General features: G+C 45.4%; 1 protein-coding gene across 3 annotated transcripts in view; it reads left to right on the top strand.

The window, feature by feature from the left end:
* Window positions 1–18,216, top strand: part of DCC (DCC netrin 1 receptor) — a 1,035,978-nt gene that overhangs the window by 782,839 nt on the left and 234,923 nt on the right. For all 3 annotated transcript variants that reach the window (XM_063960065.1, XM_063960057.1, XM_063960048.1), the window contains exon 12: window positions 17,534–17,583. In XM_063960065.1, the coding sequence (XP_063816135.1) occupies window positions 17,534–17,583 (50 nt within the window). The remainder of the gene's footprint in view (window positions 1–17,533; window positions 17,584–18,216) is intronic.

Genomic DNA, 18,216 nt, shown 5'->3' with positions numbered 1-18,216 from the left:
GACATGAGTTTTTTAACTTTTTTTGGTGTTGTTTTTTGCGTAAAGTGACTGGGAACCCCAATTAGTGCACCGCGTCCCCTCGCATGGCTCGCTTCGCTCGCCATGCTTCGGGCATGGTGCCTTCGCTCCGCTACCGCTTCGCTCAGCACACTTTACCGTTCCAATCGTAGTCCATGTGGATCGTAAAGTATGGAAAAGTTCCCCAAAAGAAAAAAAAGGTTAAAAAATTCATGTCGACCTTTTCATGTGTCGACCATTCACGTGTCGACCATTTTCATGTGTCGACCATGTGTCCATGTCGACCATGTCAATGTCGACCAATAGTGGTCGACCTAATGACGGTCGACCATAACATGGTCGACCATGTGAACGGATACCGCGTTTAACACCTTCCAGCATGGTATGAATCACACCACTACTCTGAGCACAGTGCAGCAAGATGTTACATGGCCCATCACGTTCTTACACATGACTAAGCCGTAGTTGGTTCAACTTAAATACTCTGTGCTGCTTTTAATATTCTAATGCTCTGATTGGCTGTAAGTTACTCTCACTCCACCCCACTCATCTCATTAATGTCTGTGTGTCAGGATTGTAATCACAATTTTACAAACCAATAGGAAGGCGGTAAGTGGCCACACCCCCACTCCAGGATTCACCTCTATGTACCCAATAAACAAATCTATTTATACAGCAGATACCAATTTGAAAGTGCCCCATACAACAAAATCAAACAACATTATACTGTGAAAATTAAACTATTGCTTCAAAGTACCCAGCTGAAGTAGAAATGTAGAATGTGATTATTTTCCAGCTTTGTGCACTTATAAAATCAGATTCATGTATGAGATATTTTTAGAAGAATTTCATTAGCACATAGCGGAGGAAGTGTGATAGATGGTATTCTCACAGGGCAGACTTGTTTCTCAGCTGTCAGACAGGTGTCAATCTGGGCGGCAGTGCTGCAGGTTTCAGTAAACACCCTTCTCTCACCATCACATAAACAGGAACATTTATTAAACAGCATATGGCTCTTATGGAAAACTGCAGATCAAATGAATAACTCTTGTAGTGTTTGGATATAAACATGGTGTTTTGTTTTAGTAAACCACAAGAAGGTGCCCTACAGTCTGTCTGTAATATTACTGTATTATGGTCATGCGCATTGGTCAGGTCATGTTTGGGTGTAGTGCTCTATGCTTGTATACAGTGAAATAGAATTTGTATTATGATAACGGGGGTGATTCAGACCTGATCGTAGATGTGCTAAATTTAGTACATCTACGATCAGTTTCTTTGACATGTGGGGGGACACCAAGCACAGGTCTAGTCCGCCCCGCATGTCAGGCCCTATCCCCCCTGCATGGGTGCGAAAGCATCGCACGGCGGCAATGCTTTTGCACCCGCCAAGTAGCTCCCTACCTGCGCTGGCAGGCGGCTACCCGCCGCGTTCTGGGTTGCAGCGACTGCGTGTGACGTCACGCAGCCACCGAGGCCTGCCCCCGCAATGGTCCGGTCACGCCTGCATTGTCCGGACCGCATCCTACCAACGGTGTTTTAACCCCGCGACCGCCTTTGTCGGTCAGGCAGAGGCGATTGCGATCGCACTAGGCAAAAGGCTTGAGACTGCGATCACTGCCGTTGCAGCGATCGGGTCTGAATTATTTATTTATTTTATTATAGTTCCTTATATAGCGCGGCAAATTCCATTGCGCTTTACAACCGGACACAATTAGAATACAAAACTGGGTAAAAACAAATAGTCATAGAGGTAGGATAGCCCTGACGGCATTGATACACAAGGATAGGTGCTATCTATTGCATACTGTAGTTGTCCACTAGATTGTAAAGGTTCTTGGTGGGTTGCATGATGTCACATCACAGTAATGATGAACCAGGGTCAAGAGGAAGGGAGAGTGAAGAAAGAAAATATGTGGAGGATATGTGTGGACTGTACTGTGAGGATATAATTGGATAGGAAAGCTTTGAAGGTAATGTGAGCGGTCCTGGTATTTGAAAAGCTTGTCTGAAGAGGTGAGTTTTCAGGGAACGCTTGAAGGTTTGAAGACTAGAGGAGAGTCTTATTGTACGTGGTAGGGTACTCCACAAAGTGGGTGCAGCCCAAAGAAAGTCCTGTAATCGTGCATGGGAGCAAGTAATGAGTGTGGATGAGAGACGCAGATCTTGTGAAGAGCGAAGGGGCCGGGTTGGTAGATTTTTTGATATAAGCGAAGAGATGTATTTTGGTGTAGTATGGTTAATAGCCTTGTGTTTGAGTGAAAGTATTTGATATGGAGTACGGTAGAATACAGGTAACCAATGGAGGGACTGACATGGTGGGTCTGCAGACAATGAACGTTCAGCAAGGAATATTAGCCTCTCAGCTGCATTCAGAATGGATTGTAATGGTGAGAGTCTCTTCTTAGTAAGACCGGTAAGAAGACTATTGCAATAATCAATGCGGGAAATAATGAGGGTTTAAGCAGTGTCTTGTGTAAGGTATGATCGTATTTTGGATATGTTTCTTAGATGCATGTAACATGACTTTGAGACATATTGAATGTGGGGAGCAAAGAACAGTTCTGAGCCAAGTATGGCACCTAGGCAGCGAGCTTGTGGTGTAGTCTTGATTGTAGAGTTCTCAACAGTGATAGAAATATCAGGTTGGTAACTGCTATTGGCCGGTGTAAATATAATTTACTCTGTTTTGGAAATATTAAGTTTGAGGTGGCGAAATGACATCCAAGATGAAACGGCAGAGAGGCATTCAGTGACCCGGCCCAATACAGATAGAGACAAATCTGGGGAGGATAGGTAGATTTGAGTATCATCTGCATACAGATGATACTGAAATCCAAAAGAGCTGATTAGTTTCCCAAGAGATGAGGTAACTAATTCAGTTGGAGGACCTAAGACTGAACCTTGCGGTACTCCAACTGAAAGAGGTAGCGAATAGGAGGTGGATTCAGAGAAACGGACACTGAAAGAGCGATTAGATAGGTAGGATAGGAACCAAGAGATGGCCATGTCCTGAAGACCTAGGGATTGCAGTGTTTGTATGAGAAGAGAGTGGTCAACAGTGTCAAAAGCAGCAGAGAGATCTAGAAGAATAAGTAGTGAGTAATGGCTTTTAAACTTCGCAGTGACCAGATCATTCACTACTTTAGTCAGTGCTGTCTCTGTGGAGTGTTGGGAGCAAAAGCCTGATTGATGTGGGTCCAGTAAGTTGTATGAGTTAAGAAAGTGTATGAGGCAAGTTTACGCAAGTTTCTCAAGTAGTTTGGAGAGACATGGGAGCTGAGAGATTAGGCCCCATGTACAGGGGTCAGGTCATGTTGGGGTGTAGTCAGCGGCGTATCTATAATGGAAGCAAAGTGTTCAGTGCACATGGGCGCCTGGGTCCAGGGGGGCACACACCGCACATCCTGCACCCATTTATTGAATACTTACCCCTCTGGAGTCCCGCACCGACGGCAGCAGGGCTGCAAAAATCACTAGTAAAAACTCACAAGGAAAATGGTGTAGTGTCCCAGTGTTTTCTGCATGCACAGTAGGAAAGTCAATAACTGTCAAGGAAAAGAAAATAGAAGACTCTTTCTTGGGCGCACCCTTTGTTTTAAGTATGAAAAAATATAGTTTAAAACATAACTTTTATAAATTTTTCACATGGATATATCCTATTATTAGCACAGTAGGAAAGTCGCCTGGAAATTGCTGCAGTGCACACTGGATTCTGGTACAACGCTAAGGTTCCCTAATGACCTTAGTGCTCAGAGTCCCACTGTGCTACTGGCTGGAGAGTAGGGGGCCCAGGCAGAGACTGCACGGGGGCACCCTCTTCCCTTAAGACGTCCCTGGGTGTATATAGTGTAATATATGTATTATGGTCATGTCCAGTGGTCAGGTCATGTTGGGGGTGTAATGTCCTATATCTGTATAGGGTGTAGTAGATGTATTATGGTCATACCCAGCAGTCAGGTCATGTTGGGGGTGTAATGTCCTATGTCTGTATAGGGTGTAATAGATGTATTATGGTCATACCCAGCGGTCAGGTCATGTTGGAGGTATAGTGTCCTATGTCTGTACAGGGTGTAATAGATGTATTATGGTCATGTCCAGTGGTCAGGTCATGTTGGGGGTATATTGTCCTATGTCTGTATAGGCTGGGTGTAATAGATGTATTATGGTCATGTCCAGTGGTCAGGTCATGTTGGAGGTGTAATGTCCTATGTCTGTATAGGGTGTAATAGATGTATTATGGTCATGTCTAGTGGTCAGGTCATGTTGGGGGTGTAATGTCCTATGTCTGTATAGGGTGTAATAGATGTATTATGGTCATGTCTAGTGGTCAGGTCATGTTGGGGGAAGTGTCCTATGTCTGTATAGGGTGTAATAGGTGTATTATGGTTATGTCCAGTGGTCAGGTCATGTTGGGGTGTAGTGCTCTTTGTCCATATAGGGTGTAATAGATGTATTATGGTCATGTCCAGTGGTCAGGTCATGTTGTGGTGAAGTGTCCTATGTCTGTATAGTGTGTAATAGATATATTATGGTCAGGTCATGTTGGGTGTGTAGTGTCCTATGTCTGTATAGGGTGTAATATATGTATTATGGTTATGTCTAGTGTTCAGGTCATGTTGGGGGTGTAGTGCCTTATGTCTGTATAGGGTGTAATAGATGTATTATGGTCCTGGCCAGTGGTCATGTCATGTTGGAGGTGTAGTGTCCTATATCTGTATAGGGTGTAATAGATGTATTATGTTAATGCCTAATAGTCAGGTTATGTTGGGGGTATAGTGTCCTATGTCTGTATATGGTATAATAGATGTATTATGTTCATGCCTAGTGGTCAGGTCATGTTGGGGGTATAGTGTCCTATGTCTGTATAGGGTGTAATAGATGTATTATGGTCATGTCTAGTGGTCAGGTCATGTTGGGGGAAGTGTCCTATGTCTGTATAGGGTGTAATAGGTGTATTATGGTTATGTCCAGTGGTCAGGTCATGTTGGTGTGTAGTGCTCTTTGTCCATATAGGGTGTAATAGATGTATTATGGTCATGTCTAGTGGTCAGGTCATGTTGGGGGAAGTGTCCTATGTCTGTATAGGGTGTAATAGGTGTATTATGGTTATGTCCAGTGGTCAGGTCATGTTGGGGTGTAGTGCTCTTTGTCCATATAGGGTGTAATAGATGAATTATGGTCATGTCCAGTGGTCAGGTCATGTTGTGGTGAAGTGTCCTATGTCTGTATAGTGTGTAATAGATGTATTATGGTCAGGTCATGTTGGGTGTGTAGTGTCCTATGTCTGTATAGGGTGTAATATATGTATTATGGTTATGTCTAGTGTTCAGGTCATGTTGGGGGTGTAGTGCCTTATGTCTGTATAGGGTGTAATAGATGTATTATGGTCCTGGCCAGTGGTCATGTCATGTTGGAGGTGTAGTGTCCTATATCTGTATAGGGTGTAATAGATGTATTATGTTCATGCCTAGTGGTCAGGTTATGTTGGGGGTATAGTGTCCTATGTCTGTATATGGTGTAATAGATGTATTATGTTCATGCCTAGTGGTCAGGTCATGTTGGGGGTATAGTGTCCTATGTCTGTATAGGGTCCTATGTCTGTATAGGGTAATAGATGTATAATGGCCCCGTCCAGCGGTCAGGTCATGTTGGGTGTGTAGTGTCCTATGTTTGTATACGGTGTAATAGATGTATTATGGTCATGCCTAGCGGTCAGGTCATGTTGGAGGTGTAGTGTCCTATGTCTGTATAGGGTGTAATAGATGTATTATGGTCAGGTCATGTTGGAGGTATAGTGTCCTATGTCTGTACAGGGTGTAATAGATGTATTATGTTCATGCCTAGTGGTCAGGTTATTTTGGGGGTATAGTGTCCTATGTCTGTATAGAGTGTAATAGATGTATAATGGCCCCGTCCAGCGGTCAGGTCATGTTGGGTGTGTAGTGTCCTATGTCTGTATACGGTGTAATAGATGTTTCTCTATCGTCCTAAGTGGATGCTGGGGTTCCTGAAAGGACCATGGGGAATAGCGGCTCCGCAGGAGACAGGGCACAAAAGTAAAGCTTTTACAGGTCAGGTGGTGTGTACTGGCTCCTCCCCCTATGACCCTCCTCCAGACTCCAGTTAGATTTTTGTGCCCGGCCGAGAAGGGTGCAATTCTAGGTGGCTCTCATAAAGAGCTGCTTAGAGAGTTTAGCTTAGGTTTTTTATTTTACAGTGATTCCTGCTGGCAACAGGATCACTGCAACGAGGGACAGAGGGGAGAAGAAGTGAACTCACCTGCGTGCAGGATGGATTGGCTTCTTGGCTACTGGACATGAAGCTCCAGAGGGACGATCACAGGTACAGCCTGGATGGTCACCGGAGCCACGCCGCCGGCCCCCTCACAGATGCTGAAGCAAGAAGAGGTCCAGAATCGGCGGCTGAAGACTCCTGCAGTCTTCTTAAGGTAGCGCACAGCACTGCAGCTGTGCGCCATTTTCCTCTCAGCACACTTCACACGGCAGTCACTGAGGGTGCAGGGCGCTGGGGGGGGAGCGCCCTGGGAGGCAAATGAAAACCTTTAAAAAGGCTAAAAATACCTCACATATAGCCCCAGAGGCTATATGGAGATATTTACCCCTGCCTAAATGTACTAAATAGCGGGAGACGAGCCCGCCGGAAAAGGGGCGGGGCCTATCTCCTCAGCACACGGCGCCATTTTCTGTCACAGCTCCGCTGGTCAGGAAGGCTCCCAGGTCTCTCCCCTGCACTGCACTACAGAAACAGGGTATAACAGAGAGGGGGGGCAAAATAAATGGCTATATATATATTAATATAAAAGCAGCTATAAGGGAGCACTTAATCATAAGGCTATCCCTGTCATATATAGCGCTTTTTGGTGTGTGCTGGCAGACTCTCCCTCTGTCTCCCCAAAGGGCTAGTGGGTCCTGTCTTCGTATAGAGCATTCCCTGTGTGTCTGCTGTGTGTCGGTACGTGTGTGTCGACATGTATGAGGACGTTATTGGTGTGGAGGCGGAGCAATTGCCAAATATGAGGATGTCACCTCCTAGGGGGTCGACACCAGAATGGATGCCTTTATTTGTGGAATTACGGGATAGCGTCAACTCGCTTAAGCAGTCGTTTGCCGACATGAGGCGGCCGGACACTCTATTAGTGCCTGTCCAGGCGCCTCAAACACCGTCAGGGGCTGTAAAACGCCCCTTGCCTCAGTCGGTCGACACAGACCCAGACACAGGCACTGATTCCGGTGGTGAAGGTGACGAATCAACCGTATTTTCCAGTAGGGCCACACGTTATAGGATTTTGGCAATAAAGGAGATGTTACATTTAGCTGATACTACAGGTACCACTAAACAGGGTATTATGTGGGGTGTGAAAAAACTACCAGTAGTTTTTACCGAATCAGAAGAATTAAATGACGTGTGTGATGAAGCGTGGGGTGCCCCGATAAAAAAACTGCTAATTTCAAAGAAGTTATTGGCTTTATACCCTTTCCCGCCAGAGGTTAGGGAGCGCTGGGAAACACCTCCTAGGGTGGACAAAGCGCTAACACGCTTATCAAAACAAGTGGCGTTACCCTCTCCTGAGACGGCCGCACTTAAAGATCCATCAGATAGGAGGATGGAAAATATCCAAAAAGGTATATACACACATGCAGGTGTTATACTACGACCAGCTATTGCGACTGCCTGGATGTGCAGTGCTGGGGTAGTTTGGTCAGAGTCCCTGATCGAAAATATTGATACCCTGGACAGGGACAATATTTTACTGTCGTTAGAACAAATAAAGGATGCATTTCTTTATATGCGTGATGCACAGAGAGATATCTGCACACTGGCATCACGGGTAAGTGCTATGTCCATTTCGGCCAGAAGAGCTTTATGGACACGACAGTGGACAGGTGATGCGTAGAGGAGTTATTTGGGGTCGGTCTATCGGATTTGGTGGCCACGGCTACGGCCGGGAAATCCACCTTTCTACCTCAAGTCACTCTCCAACAGAAAAAGGCACCGACCTTTCAACCGCAGCCCTTTCGTTCCTTTAAAAATAAGAGAGCAAAGGGCTATTCATATCTGCCACGAGGCAGAGGACGAGGGAAGAGACAGCAACAGGCAGCTCCTTCCCAGGAACAGAAGCCCTCCCCGGCTTCTACAAAAGCCTCAGCATGACGCTGGGGCTTCGCAAGCGGACTCGGGGGCGGTAGGCGGTCGTCTCAAAAATTACAGCGCGCAGTGGGCTCACTCGCAGGTAAATCCCTGGATCCTGCAGATAATATCTCAGGGGTACAGGTTGAAATTAGAGACAGAGCCACCTCGCCGTTTCCTGAAGTCTGCTTTACCAACGTCCCCCTCAGAAAGGGAGACGGTTTTGGAAGCCATTCACAAGCTGTATTCTCAGCAGGTGATAGTCAAGGTACCTCTTCTACAACAAGGGAAGGGGTATTATTCCACTCTTTTTGTGGTACCGAAGCCGGATGGCTCAGTAAGGCCTATTCTAAATCTGAAGTCCTTGAACCTGTACATAAAGAAGTTCAAGTTCAAGATGGAGTCACTCAGAGCAGTGATAGCGAACCTGGAAGAAGGGGACTTTATGGTATCCTTGGACATCAAGGATGCGTATCTCCACGTTCCAATTACCCCTCACACCAGGGGTACCTCAGGTTCGTTGTACAAAACTGTCACTATCAGTTTCAGACGCTGCCGTTTGGTTTGTCCACGGCACCTCGGGTCTTTACAAAGGTAATGGCCGAGATAATATTTCTTCTTCGAAGAAAAGGCGTATTAATTATCCCATACTTGGACGATCTCCTAATAAGGGCAAGGTCCAGAGAACAGCTAGAGATGGGTTTAGCACTATCTCAAGAGGTGCTAAAGCAGCACGGATGGATTCTGAATATTCCAAAATCCCAATTAATGCCGACAACTCGTCTGCTGTTCCTGGGGATGATTCTGGACACAGTTCAGAAAAAGGTTTTTCTTCCCGAAGAAAAAGCCAAGGAGTTATCTGACCTGGTCAGGAACCTCCTAAAACCAGGAAAGGTGTCTGTACATCAATGCACAAGAGTCCTGGGAAAAAATGGTAGCTTCTTACGAAGCAATCCCTTTCGGCAGATTCCATGCAAAGGGAGCTGCTGGACAAATGGTCAGGGTCGCATCTTCAGATGCACCTGCGGATAACCCTGTCGCCGAGGACAAGGGTATCCCTTCTGTGGTGGTTGCAGGAGGCTCATCTATTGGAGGGCCGCAGATTCGGCATGCAGGATTGGATCCTGGTGACCACGGATGCCAGCCTGAGAGGCTGGGGAGCAGTCACACAGGGAAAAAATTTCCAGGGAGTGTGGTCGAGCCTGAAAAAGTCTCTTCACATAAGCATTCTGGAACTAAGAGCAATCTACAATGCTCTAAGCCAGGCGGAACCTCTGCTTCAAGGAAGACCGGTGTTGATCCAGTCGGACAACATCACGGCAGTCGCCCATGTAAACAGACAGGGCGGCACAAGAAGCAGGAGGGCAATGGCAGAAGCTGCCAGGATCCTTCGCTGGGCGGAGAATCACGTGATAGCACTGTCAGCAGTATTCATCCCGGGCGTGGACAACTGGGAAGCAGACTTCCTCAGCAGACACGACCTTCACCCGGGAGAGTGGGGACTTCATCCAGAAGTTTTCCACATGCTATTAAACCGTTGGGTAAAACCAATGGTGGACATGATGGCGTCTCGCCTCAACAAAACACTGGACAGGTATTGCGCCAGGTCAAGAGATCCGCAGGCAATAGCTGTGGACGCGCTGGTAACACCTTGGGTGTACCAGTCGGTATATGTGTTTCCTCCTCTGCCTCTCATACCAAAGGTATTGAGGATTATACGGCAAAGAGGAGTAAGACTAGTGGCTCCGGATTGGCCAAGAAGGACTTGGTACCCGGAACTTCAAGAGATGGTCACGGACGATCCGTGGCCTCTACTTCTGAGAAGGGACCTGCTTCAGCAGGGTCCTTGTCTTTTTCAAGACTTACCGCGGCTGCGTTTGACGGCATGGCGTTTGAATGCCAGATCCTAAAAGGAAAAGGCATTCCAGAAGAAGTCATTCCTACCTTGATAAAGGCAAGGTAGGAAGTCACCGCGAAGCTTTATCGCCGTATTGGGCGAAAATATGTTGCGTGGTGCGAGCAGCGGAGTGCTCCGATGGAGGAATTTCAACTGGGTCGTTTTCCTACATTTCCTGCAATCAGGATTGTCTTTGGGTCTCAAATTGGGATCTATTAAGGTTCAAATTTCGGCCCTATCAATATTCTTCCAAAAAGAATTGGCCTCGGTCCCTGAGGTCCAGATTTTTATCAAAGGAGTACTGCATATACAGCCTCCTGTGGTGCCTAAGGTGGCACCGTGGGATCTAAATGTAGTTTTAGATTTCCTCAAATCCAATTGGTTTGAACCACTAAAGAATGTGGATTTGAAATATCTCACATGGAAAGTGACTATGTTACTGGCCCTGGCTTCGGCCGGGAGAGTATCTGAACTGGCGGCTTTGTTTTATAAAAGCACTTATTTAATTTTCCATTCGACATAGGGCAGAGCTGCGGACGCGTCCGCATTTTCTCCCTAAGGTGGTATCAGCGTTTCACCTGAACCAGCCTATTGTAGTGCCTGCGGCTACAGACGACTTGAAGGACTCCAAGTTGTTGGACGTTGTCAGAGCCTTAAAAATATACATTTAAAGGACGGCTGGAGTCAGAAAATCTGACTCGCTGTTTATACTGTATGCACCCAACAAGTTGGGTGCACCTGCTTCTAAGCAGTCGATTGCTCGTTGGATTTGTAACAAAATTCAACTTGTACATTCTGTGGCAGGCCTGCCACAGCCTAAATCTGTTAAGGCCCATTCCGCAAGGAAGGTGGGCTCATCTTGGGCGGCTGCCCGAGGGGTCTCGGCATTACAACTCTGCCGAGCAGCTACGTGGTCAGGGGAGAACACGTTTGTAAATTTTTGCAAATTTGATACCCTGGCAAAGGAGGACCTGGAGTTCTCTCATTCGGTGCTGCAGAGTCATCCGCACTCTCCCGCCCGTTTGGGAGCTTTGGTATAATCCCCATGGTCCTTTCAGGAACCCCAGCATCCACTTAGGACGATAGAGAAAATAAGAATTTACTTACCGATAATTCTATTTCTCGGAGTCCGTAGTGGATGCTGGGCGCCCATCCCAAGTGCGGATTATCTGCAATACTTGTACATAGTTATTGTTAACTAATTCGGGTTATTGTTTAGGAAGCCATCTTTCAGAGGCTCCTCTGTTATCATACTGTTAACTGGGTTTAGATCACAAGTTGTACGGTGTGATTGGTGTGGCTGGTATGAGTCTTACCCGGGATTCAAAATCCTCCCTTATTGTGTACGCTCGTCCGGGCACAGTACCTAACTGGAGTCTGGAGGAGGGTCATAGGGGGAGGAGCCAGTACACACCACCTGACCTGTAAAAGCTTTACTTTTGTGCCCTGTCTCCTGCGGAGCCGCTATTCCCCATGGTCCTTTCAGGAACCCCAGCATCCACTACGGACTCCGAGAAATAGAATTATCGGTAAGTAAATTCTTATTATTATGGTCATGCCTAGTGGTCAGGTTATGTTGGGGGTATAGTGTCCTATGTCTGTATAGAGTGTAATAGATGTATTATGCTCATGGCCAGTGGTCAGTTCATGTTGGGGGTATAGTGTCCTATGTCTGTATAGGGTAATAGATGTATTATGGTCAGGTCATGTTGGAGGTATAGTGTCCTATGTCTGTATAGGGTGTAATAGATGTATTATGATCATGTCCAGGGGTCAGGTCATGTTGGGGGTATAGTGTCCTATGTCTGTATAGGCTGGGTGTAATAGATGTATTATGATCATGGCCAGTGGTCAGGTCATGTTGGAGGTGTAGTGTCCTATGTCTGTACAGGGTGTAATAGATGTATTATGTTCATGCCTAGTGGTCAGTTTATGTTGGGGGTATAGTGTCCTATGTCTGTATATGGTGTAATAGATGTATTATGTTCATGCCTAGTGGTCAGGTCATGTTGGGGGTATAGTGTCCTATGTCTGTATAGGGTAATAGATGTATTATGTTCATGTCTAGTGGTCAGGTTATGTTGGGGGTATAGTGTCCTATGTCTGTATATGGTGTAATAGATGTATTATGTTCATGCCTAGTGGTCAGGTCATGTTGGGGGTATAGTGTCCTATGTCTGTATAGGGTAATAGATGTATAATGGCCCCGTCCAGCGGTCAGGTCATGTTGGGTGTGTAGTGTCCCATGTGTGTATACGGTGTAATAGATGTATTATGGTCATGCCTAGCGGTCAGGTCATGTTGGAGGTGTAGTGTCCTATGTCTGTATAGGGTGTAATAGATGTATTATGGTCAGGTCATGTTGGAGGTATAGTGTCCTATGTCTGTACAGGGTGTAATAGATGTATTATGTTCATGCCTAGTGGTCAGGTTATGTTGGGGGTATAGTGTCCTATGTCTGTATATGGTGTAATAGATGTATTATGTTCATGCCTAGTGGTCAGGTTATGTTGGGGGTATAGTGTCCTATGTCTGTATAGGGTAATAGATGTATTATGTTCATGTCTAGTGGTCAGGTTATGCTGGGGGTATAGTGTCCTATGTCTGTATAGGGTAATATATGTATAATGGCCCCGTCCAGCGGTCAGGTCATGTTGGAGGTGTAGCGTCCTATGTCTGTATAGGGTGTAATAGATGTATTATGGTCATGACCAGTGGTCAGGTCATGTTGGAGGTGTAGTGTCCTATGTCTGTATATGGTGTAATAGATGTATTATGTTCATGCCTAGTGGTCAGGTCATGTTGGGGGTATAGTGTCCTATGTCTGTATAGGGTAATAGATGTATAATGGCCCCGTCCAGCGGTCAGGTCATGTTGGAGGTGTAGTGTCCTATGTCTGTATAGGGTGTAATAGATGTATTATGGTCATGTCCAGTGGTCAGGTCATGTTGGGGGTGTAATGTCCTATGTCTGTATAGGGTGTAATAGATGTATTATGGTCATGTCTAGTGGTCAGGTCATGTTGGGGTTGTAGTGTCCTATGTCTGTATAGGGTGTAATAGATGTATTATGATCATGGCCCTCATTCCGAGTTGATCGCACCAAGCAACTTTTTGCTGCTGGTGCGATCAACTAATCTCCGCCTATGGGGGAGTGTATTTTAGCATAGCAGGGCTGCGTTCGCTTGTGCAGCCCTGCTATTCTAAAAAAGTTTCACTCAAAACAAGACCAGCCCTGGACATACTTACCCTGTGCGACCGATCGAGCGATGATGGGGCCGGCTTTGACGACACACCTCCGCCCTCCGTTTGCCTGGACACACCTGCCTTTTGCTTACCACTCTCCGAAAACGGCAGCAAACGGTAAGTTGACACCCCAGAATGCCCACTTGCTGTCCATCTTTCTTCTCTGTCAGCGTCGTTGCCCGGCGATAGAGCAATGACACGCGTGCGCAATGCGCACACCGCGCATGAGCATTCCAGACCCATTCGCACCGCAGCGAAGAACAGATGTGTTATGGTCATGTCCAGGGGTTAGGTCATGTTGGAGGTGTAGTGTCCTATGTCTGTACAGGGTGTAATAGATGTATTATGGTCATGGCTAGTGGTCAGGTCATGTTGGGGGTGTAGTGACCTATGTCTGTATAGGGTGTAATAGATGTATTATGGTCATGTCCAGGGGTCAGGTCATGTTGGGGGTGTAGTGACCTATGTCTGTATAAGGTGTAATAGATGTATTATGGTTAAGTCCAGTGGTCAGGTCATGTTGGGGTGTAATGTTCTATGTCTGTATAGGGTGTAATAAATGTCATGGCTAGTGGACAGGATATGTTGGGGGATGTAGTGCCCCATGTCCGTATAGGGTGTAATAGATGTATTATGGTCAAGTCATGTTGGGGGTGTAGTGTCCTACAGTATGTCTGTATAGGGTGTAATAGATGTATTATGGTCATGTCCAGTGGTCAGGTTATGTTGGGGGTGTAGTGTCCTATGTCTGTATAGGCTGGGTGTAATAGATGTATTATGGTCATGTCCAGTGGTCAGGTCATGTTGGGGGTGTAGTGCCCTATGTCTGTTTAGAGCGTAATAGAAGTGTAATAATGGTCATGTCCAGTGGTCAGGTGAGGCACAAAAATGTTAGGGACACATAAAAAAGAAGGATATTTTTGTGCATTTGGCCAGTACACTTTCAGGAACACTTTCAAAAACAAATCGTTACTGCTCAGAAATGACAGAGAGCCGGGAACTGTGCGCGCTGCATAAATGTTTTACGCATTGAATAGTAAACTCATCTGCTAGAATTGTGAGAGAAGGGATCATTCTGCGGAGCAAACACCTATAATAAGCTAAGTAAATGCAAAAAGGGGCTCATTTCACACACAGAAGAACCCCATTTCCTCCCCTGTCTGCCCTGCGCATGGAGATTGGAAAAGCTGCTTTGTAGTCTGTAATGAGATTACTCAGAGCAGCCATTCCATCTCGGCCTCCGTGTTTCCATACAGTGGCGTGTTTGCACTAACTGACGTGTGTCACAGCAGCCAGCGCACATTGTGATTGCTTAGCAGGCTGTCACAGAAAGATCAGAGTTGAAGTCAGGTTTAATTGCAGGCCTGTCATATTTTGTGCTCTTGGTATGTAATAGACCATACGTTGCTTTTGTACTTCGGGATGTTGGCAACATGAAAAATAATCGTGAAAATAAATCAACCCGCACCTGAGAAAAATGGGATAAAAGTATTAATGTGACATGACGCTCATGTGACATGCAGAACACAATGGCCCTCATTCCGAGTTGTTCGCTCGCAATGCGATTTTAGCAGTATTGCACACGCTAAGCCGCCGCCTACTGGGAGTGAATCTTAGCTTCTTAAAATTGCGAACGAAAGATTCTCAATATTGCGATTACACATCTCGTAGCAGTTTCAGAGTAGCTTCAGACTTACTCGGCATCTGCGATCAGTTCAGTGCTTATCGTTCCTGGTTTGACGTCACAAACACACCCAGCGTTCGCCCAGACACTCCTCCGTTTCTCCAGCCACTCCCGCGTTTTTTCCGGAAACGGTAGCGTTTTTTCCCACACGCCCATAAAACGGCCTGTTTCCGCCCAGTAACACCCATTTCCTGTCAATCACACTACGATCGCCTGAGCGAAGAAAAAGCGGTGAGTAAAAATCCAAACTTCATAGCAAATTTACTTGGCGCAGTCGCAGTGCGGACATTGCGCATGCGCACTAAGCGGAAAAACGCTGCGATGCGAAGAAATTTTCCGAGCGAACGACTCGGAATGACCTCCAATGTGCGTGTTTGATTGTCTGACACAATGTCATGTTCTGTGTCTCTTACATTTAGGTAAATAACTCGGGCTAGCCCAGTTATCTCATAAAGACAAACATTAGCTCATTTCCTTATACACTGCGGCTCAAGGGCCCGATTCAGACCTGATCGATGTTGTGCGATTTCGCAAGGCTCACGGTTATCGATCGATTGCGCATGTGTACGGATCGTAATGCGCAGGCGAGAGGCCAAACTGCGAAAAATCCAGCGTCTTTTTTGATCGCTAGGCGTACGCAAGTTGATTGACAGGAAGCGGACACTTGAGGGTGGTAACTGGTGTTTTCTGGGAGTGTCAGGAAAAACACAGACGATCACAAGCGTTTTCAGGGAGTGTGTGTGACGTCAACTTCGTCCCCGATCAGCCTGATTCTTTCACACTGTAGGAGTAAGTCCTGGGCTGCGCACAGACTGCACTGACTGAAAAAATCATTAGATGGTGAGTGAGTTGCGAACAGATTTGCAGCTGACCGGCGTTCGTAGAGATTTTGGCGCGGCGTACGCAGACTTGCACGGGGCAGGTATTCACTCTGTCTGGGCGCAGACTATCTGATCGCAAACCTCTGCATATTCGCAGAAGAGCGAACAGGCCTGAATTACCCGCCAAGCAGCACCAAATAGCAACTGTCATCACGCCAGGTCCTGTTGCTCAAAATGTGCACTTTATTTACATGAGTGAAACAAATAGAAGTGACAAAACTGCATTGCTAGCATACACAGACCACTAGGGCTTGCGGCATTTGTACATCTGTGTGCAAATGAGTCTAAATCTGTGTAAAATGGTCTCTGATGTGGCAGTCGCAGCTTTACCTCATGCCAAGTCCTGCTGCTTCCTCTGCGGCTTTGTACAGGGGTTATACCAATTCCTGTGCAGTTAAAGTCACAGCCTGGCCGTCTTTGCCACACTGTAAGTGGTGTTTCGCGGCTTATGCAATGTGTCTCAGGGGTCTGTTTACTAAGCCTTGGATGGAGATAAAGTCGTTGGACATAAAGTACCAGCCAATCAGCTCCTAACTTCCATGCCACAGACTGTGGGGCAGATGTATTAACCTGGATAAGGCATAAAGAAGTTATAAACCAGTGATAAATGCAAGGTGATACACGCACCAGCCAATCAGCTCCAATATGTAAATTAACAGTTAGGAGCTGATTGGCTGCTGCGTGTATCACCTTGCATTTATCACTGGTTTATCACTTCCGATTGCCATCTCCAGGTTAATACATCTGCCCCAGTGTTTGAAAAATGACAGTTAGGAGCTGATTGGCTGGCACTTTATATCCAGCGACTTTATCTCCATCCAAGTCTTAGTAAATAGACCCTTCAGTTGCAAAATTTTAAGATAAACTCAGTATGCTACACCTCTATCAGTTGCTCCGGTCATCTCACATACTGTATGAGGACACGTCTGTATATACAGGATATGTTACCATTATGGACCAATATTCGGCCTGTCAATTCATTAGTAGAGACAAGCTAAATTGTGAAAATTTTTTAGATTTTGTTGTAACATTGATAGTAAAAGTTTCATTATGAAGTGTGCAAAAACATAGGTAAAAATCATCTGAAGGTGGCACCTCTTTGCATTTGTTAAATTTAAAAAAACAACATTTTTATTATTTTTTTTTAAAAATTACATTGTTAAATGTCTGCTAATGGCGTGTGTTAATTTTTATGCTTTAATTCATCAAAAAATTACTGTTTTGCATTTCCGAAGGTAAAATTTTGCTCTGAGAGTCTGTGATCACTATCTCAGACTTCTACTAAATGATCAGTGTAGGATTCTGTTTCAGAACTTGTCTTTCTTTTGTAGTCCTGCCTAGATGGCATCTTCATTTTATAATCTCTTAATCCCCTGTGGAAATATTTACTGCAGATGCACATTACTTTTTACTCACCAGCCCCCTCTTTCCCCAACTAGCAGAACTGCAGTCCTTAAGTAGAGGGAGGGGGATGGGTGAGTAATACAGTATATTAGTAAATTACTGATCATTTCCTTTAATTTACTCCTTTTGCATTGATATGTATTTATTCATCTTTACACACAAGGGAGAACCTGTTTGTAACAGGAACATAGAATGCAATTTGTATAAATTGACATATAAAATAGAATCTCACATACAGTTTTTTCTCTTTCAGTACCGAGTGCAATGCCCCAGAATGTGTCCTTAGAAGTGGTGAATTCAAGGGTAAGTCTCTTCACTTGCAAATCGCCGCAATGTAAGTTTTTCTGTTTATCTCTAAACTATTTAACTACATGACCCTTAGATGACTTTTACTCAATGAAAACTGCTATCAGAGAGCAAACACATTTCCTTGGGTTTATTAAATTATGTTATTAATATTTCTGGATTAATTAAACTTGTGGAAAAGTAACAGTGCACCTAAAACGGCAGAATCGCACCGGTGGCAAACTGCCCTTTTGTTTTCTCCTTCCTTTTGTTCAATTTTGCCTGGGCTCAAGCAGCAAATGCGGGGAGACAGTTACATATGGACCTGAAAAGTACAGCCATTTCTAATGAAATTTACAAACGACTGCCAATTATGACCTGCAGGTGGCAGTGCAGAGCAATTCCATTTAAACTGTATGGCGATTATTTAATACAATTTGTAGACTATACATGGCTAGTATTCATATACTTGTGTGTTATAATAAGAATTTACTTACCGATAATTCTATTTCTCGTAGTCCGTAGTGGATGCTGGGGACTCCGTCAGGACCATGGGGAATAGCGGGCTCCGCAGGAGACAGGGCACATCTAAAAAGCTTTTTAGGTCACATGGTGTGTACTGGCTCCTCCCCCTATGACCCTCCTCCAAGC

Source organism: Pseudophryne corroboree, chromosome 1 (assembly GCF_028390025.1).
Source record: "Pseudophryne corroboree isolate aPseCor3 chromosome 1, aPseCor3.hap2, whole genome shotgun sequence".
Lineage (NCBI taxonomy): Eukaryota > Metazoa > Chordata > Amphibia > Anura > Myobatrachidae > Pseudophryne > Pseudophryne corroboree.
The sequence above is the reverse complement of the archived record's forward strand: the minus strand, read 5'-3'. Positions and strand labels throughout refer to the sequence as shown.